General features: G+C 45.4%; 1 protein-coding gene across 1 annotated transcript in view; it reads right to left on the reverse strand.

Moving 5' to 3' along the window:
* Positions 1–2626: 2626 nt before the first annotated feature.
* The window catches only part of camkmt (calmodulin-lysine N-methyltransferase), a 158345-nt gene continuing 153471 nt past the window's right edge, over positions 2627–7500 (reverse strand). Inside the window, exon 11 of the mRNA XM_060072883.1 lies at positions 2627–5975. Within this exon, the coding sequence (XP_059928866.1) occupies positions 5871–5975 (105 nt within the window). The 3' untranslated portion in view covers positions 2627–5870. The remainder of the gene's footprint in view (positions 5976–7500) is intronic.

Consider the following 7500-nt stretch of genomic DNA (forward strand, 5'->3'; position numbering starts at 1 on the left):
CATTAGTAAATGATGGATGAAACAAATACATATACAAATTGATAACATTCAATACATTCTCTCTCTGGATTACAGTCTAAATAAACATTTACATTTAGACATCAACTTCAAATACCGGTAGTTTCCATTTCAACGATATGTTGGTTGCAAATTTTACAGACTTGCAGCACACTTCAAACAAACACACCTGTTCACTTGCTCTCTCCCGCTGCCTCCCTCTCTCTCTCCCTCCATCTTGACGCGGTGTACTGAGCCTAATCATGGATAATTGGGTGGGAGGGGTAGTAGGCTGTCCCTGCCTTTGTGTGCAAAGGGCAAGTGGTCAAGTTAATGGGGCCCTTGTGTCGAGCATGGAGCTCTCTCTCTCACTCTCTCTCTTTCTGCTCACTCGGCTGGTCAATCTGTCTGCCTCTTAATGCCTGACTGCCCCACCCCCAACCCTCTCCTCTCCCTGTCTCACTCCTCTCCTCTCCCTGTCTCACCCCTCTCCTCTCCCTGTCTCACCCCTCGCCTCTCCGTGTCTCACCCCTCTTCTCTCTGTGTCTCACCCCTCTCCTCTCCGTGTCTCACCCTCCCTCCACCCTCTCCTCTCCCTGTCTCAGCCCTCTCCTCTCCGTGTCTCATCCCTCCCTCCACCCTCTCCTCTCCCTGTCTTACCCCTCTCCTCTCCGTGTCTCACCCCCTCTCCTCTCTGTGTCTCACCCCACCCTCCACCCTCACCTCTCCCTGTCTCACCCCGCTCCTCTCCATGCCTCACCCCTCACCTCTCTGTGTCTCAACCCTCTCGTCTCCGTGTCTCACCCCTCTCCTCTCCGAGTCTCACGACTCTCTCCTCCCTCTCCCCGTCTCACCACTCTTTATCCCTCTCCTCTCCCCGTCTCTCTCCTCTCAATTAGTTTGGTCACGGTTTGTACTATTTCGAGGTTGCTTTCTTTCTTTCTGAAAATATCAAAATATAGATCCAGGGTCTTGTCCCCCACCTCAGCTCCCTCTCTCCGTCCCACCCTTTCTCTCACTCTATCTCTCTCCCCTTCCCTCCCTTTCTCCCCCTCTCTATAAGTACCTTTCTTTCTCACAATCTCTCTCTCCTTCCATCCCTTTTTCCTCCTCTCTCGCCCTCTCTCTTGCCCTCTCTCTTTTCCTGATCAACAGTGACAGTGAACATAAATGATTAACAGCTTGCCCCCCCATCCCATCTCATTTATTCCTGTGGAGGGGCGGTCTGTAACCCTAGGCCTGATAAATGTGTGTGTGTGTGTGTGTGTGTGTGTGTGTGTGTGCGTGTGTTTGTGTGTGTGTTTGTGTGTGTGTGTGTGTGTTTGAGTGTGTGTGTTTAAACTTATGTTTGTGTGGTACCAGCTCAGCCTGTAGTAGGCCATTGTGTTTATGCACAGGGTGCAGCTGATCCTTTGCTAAGGAAAACTTTATTCCATTCCTGATCTTGTGGCAAACCAGGGGCTGAACACATTGAGCGGGAGGATTAATGGAGGGGAGAATAAATGTGTCTTTGTTTCCAATAACAACAGCCCTGTTTAAAAGCAAGCAATATCTGGAGTCAAGATTTGATTTCCTTCATCTAGTGACCCAAATTGTTTATATGACACGCTCACGTCAGTCTCAGCCTGTTTAGACTTACGTCTGGTCTGATTACCAATATCCAGGTTTCACGTTGGCACGACATCCGGCGCAAAATCTTAGAGAATAGGCAAAGACATCGTGGTGTACCAGTCCCATTTACTTTTTGAATCAAGCAATTATTAGCAACAGTGAAAAACCGGCAGAGATTAGGATCATAGAAGACATACTACGATGTTTAAAGCAAAAACAACACAATTCTAGGTTGCCTGGAATTTAATTCAATTAATTGTTTTAAATTCCAGGCAACCTAGAATTGTGTTGTTTTTGCTTTAAACATCGTAGCATGTCTTCTATGATCCTAATCTCGGCCGTTTTTTTCACTGTTGCTAATAATTGCTTGATTAAAAAAATAAATGGGACTATGAAGTTATAAAAAAGTGAAGCAGACACGAAAAGGGACCACTCACATCGCAGTGTGTTAGTGTGTTAGTGTGTTAGTGTGTGGTCTTACTCTGAAATCTACTTACGTACAATCTCAACTCTCCTCGACCCAAATCTATTAGATAACACTAAACTACCCTTCCAGGAGTCCAACATGTTTCTCTCTTCAGCTCTCACTCGTGTTTCCACCGTTCCCTTCCTGCAACAACTCAACAAAATCCTTCTTCTCGAGGGGGACTTGGTGGGACACAGGGACAAACGGTCCGGATTTATTTTAGCCTTTGATAGTAGAATTACAAGGGTTAGGAATCGTAGAGTCATTACAAAAACAGAAGGCCCACCACAGCGATGTTTTAGAGACATGTACGCATTACATTTGCCTGGCTTCATATTGGTGGACAGGAGACATAAGAGCTATAGGGGAGAATGGGACTGGACAACACTTATACTAAAGACTCTGTAGACCAGAAAACGACCTTGTACACAATCTTGTTTGCATCATGATCTCACAACCGTCCTCAAAGTTGCGATTTGAAGAGGGATTTGAAATGCTTGTGTTGACAAGGCCAATGATCAACAATCAACACTAAGAAACACAATAGAACAATTTAACATAAAGCTATTTTATTCATCAAATTCAACTCATATTCAACACAAATTGACACTTGACCCCCTTGAGAAAATACTTGTTTCATTTGTTTTAACAATGAAAGGATAGTTTGAGATACAAGACATATCTAGGAATCAATTATACACGAAAGTGTTCAAGGGTTGCCTCTTTTAACTTTTTAGGGCGCTGTAAAGAAATACCTTGTGTTCACAGCAGAAGTGGATACAACTGATATGTTCAAATAAACTCCTTGTGGTCACAGCAGTATTCAAAGTCTGGTGAAACAGTGCTTAGCTGCCAAGGGAAATGGTGTAGATAGGGCTGATTACAGTTAAACACACGACAGTGATGTCTCTGTATCAAAATAACAGTGATGTCACTGAAACACACATCAGTGATGTCCCTGTAACAAACAGCAGTGATGTCAGTGAAACGCACAGCAGTGATGTCACTGTAGCACACAACAGTGATGTCACTGAAACACACAGCAGTGATTTCACTGAAACACACAGCAGTGATGTCACTGAAACACACAGCAGTGATGGGAGGAAGAAAATGTCTCCATTGTTGCCTTTTCCCACCCACTTACCAGGGTACATACGTTTTCCACAATATAATCGAATTGACCAAACTGAAGATTGTGAAAGGTCATAATTATGACGAGGGTCAATAGCAAACAGTCGAGATGCTGAGAATAACTGGGATCCCAGTCACTTGATTGGTTATGATGTCACTAAAGACGAGAACGACATCACAGCACAGTCTCAATGGTCATGGCTTTCTATGATTAATATTATTTCATAGACATGAAAGGTGTCCATTCAGTCAATCTGTCATGTACAGACAGATGTGGAACATGAACCTTTTTAAAGGGCTGTACAAAATAAACATGTATTTTGTTCATAAAGCTTAAATTTGTATATTTAACACTGCAAAGCATTCCATCCCATGTCCAAACCAACTAATGACCCTGAAGAGCTGTCTGATTAATACCATCTGAGGGTAGCACTTGATCTAGACAGAACCACAATAAATCCTTAACGTTGTATCGATGCCTGTCATGTGAATAATTAAGCAGAGAGCTCACCATCACAGCATTAGTGCGTCAGTTGATAGCCAACAAAGATAGAGATGCCATGGCTCCTACAAGCAGCGGCTTCCCGTTGTGTGAAGGCAGCCATACCCGATGGGTTGGTGCTAGACCCTGCTGTGTGAAGGCACCCATTCATGGATCAGTTGGTGCTATACTTGGTGTTATGAAACAATAACATTTGCAGATAAATGCTTAAATTAAGGCAATGGAGCTTTGGTTTGGGTTAAGGCCAGAAGAATACTGCGATGTTGGTTCTGCTTAATCTGTGTACTACCCATTAGTCTTCCTGTCTTGTGTTTGTTTGTTGTCTGTCGCTGAAATCAGCAACTGAGAAACAATTGCTCTGTGGCTAGAACAAGTTTTACTTTTTAATGAAGAACTCTTTTGATAAGATATAATGTATTTGATTAAGTATGAATAAAGTGTGCTTCATGCCATGTGAGGTACTATACTGGCTGTGAGGCTTACAAATGAACCCAGTTCAGAAACACGGAGAGAATACTGAAGTCCAATGAGTCAGTCAGAGCAGAGGACTGCTGTGAACAGGAATGATGTGAGCGACAACACGCTCCAGAGTGTGTACAGGTTTAGCGTTCTGTTTCATGTCCACACAGTATGAGGGTCCCTGTCATCACATTTATATACTGCCATTACACTTTGTGCATTTTGTGTCTGCTCCTGTCACTCTTACACACACTGGTACGTACACACACACACGCACGCAAACACACACACAACACACTAATCTAATCTACTGCTCTGTTGAAATTAAAGAGCGTTTATATTACTGACCTATGACTAAACGAGGAGAATGGCCAAATATAGAATAAAAACAGGGGGTAGGGAAAGTGGCAAGGGAAGAGTGTAAGGGAAAAGAAAGCAAATGGGCCCTCAGCATCGCGTTAGCGTGTGTAGTTGGCCTGTGGAGAGCACAGTGGCACAGGGTAAACACTGACTACAGCCCTGCTCCGGACTGTCAGCCAGGCTGACAGATGGCCTGGCTAACTGCCTCAATGAGCAGGTAATAGAGTGTCTTGCAATGGAATTGACTTTGCTGTCTGGGGTGACTGACTGATTGCCACCTGACTGAATGACTGGGTCTCAGGCTGAGTGACTAGAACAGGGACTGTGGACTGTCGCTGGCTGACTAGGGCGGTGCTGACTGGCTCTGAGGATGGTTGACTAGAGCGCTCAGGCTGGAGGACTAGAGCTCTCAGGCTGGTTGACTAGAGCTCCCAGGCTGGGTGAATAGAGCTCTCAGGCTGGGTGAATAGAGCTTTCAGGCTGGGTGAATAGAGCTCTCAGGCTGGGTGACGAGAGCTCTCAGGCTGGGTGACGAGAGCTCTCAGGCTGGAGGACCAGAGCTCTCAGGCTAGAGGACTAGTGCTCTCAGGCTGGAGGACTAGAGCTCTCAGGCTGGAGGACTAAAGCTCTCAGGCTGGTTGACTAGAGCTCTCAGGCTGGAGGACTAGAGCTCTCAGGCTGGAGGACTAGAGCTCTCAGGCTAGAGGACTAGAGCTCTCAGGCTGCGTGACTAGAGCAGAGATAACTGAAGTTCTCAAGCGGGATAACTAGAGCTCTCCGGCTCGAGGATGAGAGTTTTCAGGCTGGTTAATTAGAGCTCTCAGGCTGGGTGACTAGAGCTCTCAGGCTGGGTGAATAGAGCTCTCAGGCTGGGTGAATAGAGCTCTCAGGCTGGGTGAATAGAGCTCTCAGGCTAGCTGACTAAAGCAGGGTAAATCGAGTGCTCAAGCTGAATGCCTAGAGCTCTAAGGCTGGATTGGGAAGGGCCAATGATTCTGGGACACTGGCCATCACCTGTCAAAACAACCAGCTTGTTCAACTCCGACACACAGGAGTACTAAAATAGCCTACACACACACACACACCATCTCACACATTATATATTTGTAAATTGATTCACCCTTTCTATTTCCCACTGTGGCAATATGGTGCAAAACCTGGGTATAAAATGTATACATTTTGCTTCTAATACTGTGGGACTGCATTGCTGAGGAATCCATTGGATTATTTTCCATTTCCTGAAATATACTCCATACACCTCGCTCAACATGGAACAACAAGCACACGAAGGCTGCACTGAGGGTCTCTGGAGGGGTGTCGGCTGGAGCCCAAGCAAAGTCTGCTTTACTGAGTGTGGCCGAGGGGGGGGGGCAGAGGCCCCCGTGTCAGGGTGAGCAGGATGGGGTAGTGGATGTTGTCATCGTATGCGTCCTTTCCTTCTCCCTGCATCTGAAACACACACACACATGGGTCAGGATGTTTAGCAGCTCAAAAACAACCGGGTTAGGGTTACTAAAACAATAGCGTAATTCAGACAACCTGGTGGGAAATGTTGTTATTGCCAGCACTTGGGTAGTAGTTATTAAACATTATTATAGTGTGAATTTCGACATGGTATTTAAAAAGAATATTTAAATGTATAAATTCTACACAATAGACAAATTACAAAGTACCCTGCCCTCAACCCTAAAGCATAACTAAAATGTAATTAAACTGGAGACATCTGATTTAATCCTAAAACGTATAAATCACTGTTTTGGAAGTGTATCCTGCTAGCTCTACTCAACAGTAATCTCAAAAGTAATATGCAACATAATAACAGTAACTGTGTGGCCAATGGAACTACAAATATAGACTGTATATATATATACATTGGTGAAAATTACTTTTTTCAAACCAAAACAAGTGCCTACAAACCGAATAGTCAAGTAATACATTAACACAAATGAAGTGTGTTTTAAGACTTTTCATTTGAGAAAAAATGAAAGATTGTGTACACACACCCACACCCCCCTCCACCCACACCCACACCCACAGTCCCCCCCCACACACACACACACACACACACACACACACACACACACACACACACACACACACACACACACACACACACACACACACACACACACTGTGGGACTGGGAGCTCTGTCTGGGCAGTGGTGGACGTTTACGGCTTTGTCCAAGAGAGGGCTAAGCTTCTTGGACACTTCTAATGTAATGCCACTGTGTTTGTGTTTGTGTGTGTGGGACTCTGTCTGGGCAGCTGTTGAGGTTGATTTCCGTGTCTGAGGAAGGATTAAGCTTCTCCAACACTAACGGTGTATCGCCTGTGTGGCGCATAAAAAAAAGAAAAGGAATCACTAATTATCAATGCCCTTTTGGCATGGACCCAAACAACTACCCATGATGGTTAAAGGTCCTGTGGCTGTCCCTGTTTCTGTCCCCTGGTCATGACATGCTCAGAGGGGCTGATCAGGTATTGCACCTCTGTCTTCCTCTCATACCATGGAATAGACTTTTATTAACAAACAGTGGTATTTTATTTATTTTATTGTATTGGTTGTATTTGGTCAGGTTGTTTTGTCTTTTTTTATGTTGCATTTGTGTCTTTACCACTGCTGTAAACCAAATTTCCCTTTGGGACAAATGAAGTACTGGACTGAACTGACCCACTAAGGCTTGCAGCTCGGCCAAACAGATCAGACGATGATACCGTCTCTCAGGTACCGCCCCCTCACAGCTCTCCTCCTGACAGGCGGAGGGGGGGCTGTAGGACACGGCTGTTTATTGATTACACTTCAGCCTTCAACACCGTAGTCCCCACCAGATTGGCTGATTGAGCTGGAGACCAACACCCCTGGGTGCCGGACCATGGACCTCCTGAAGACCAGACACACACACACACACAGGGCAGCTGCATAACACTCAAGGGGTAGAGCTCGTACCATCAAGGCTCAGTCCTGACCGCAGC

The sequence above is a fragment of the Gadus macrocephalus genome, chromosome 15 (genome assembly GCF_031168955.1).
Source record: "Gadus macrocephalus chromosome 15, ASM3116895v1".
NCBI lineage: Eukaryota > Metazoa > Chordata > Actinopteri > Gadiformes > Gadidae > Gadus > Gadus macrocephalus.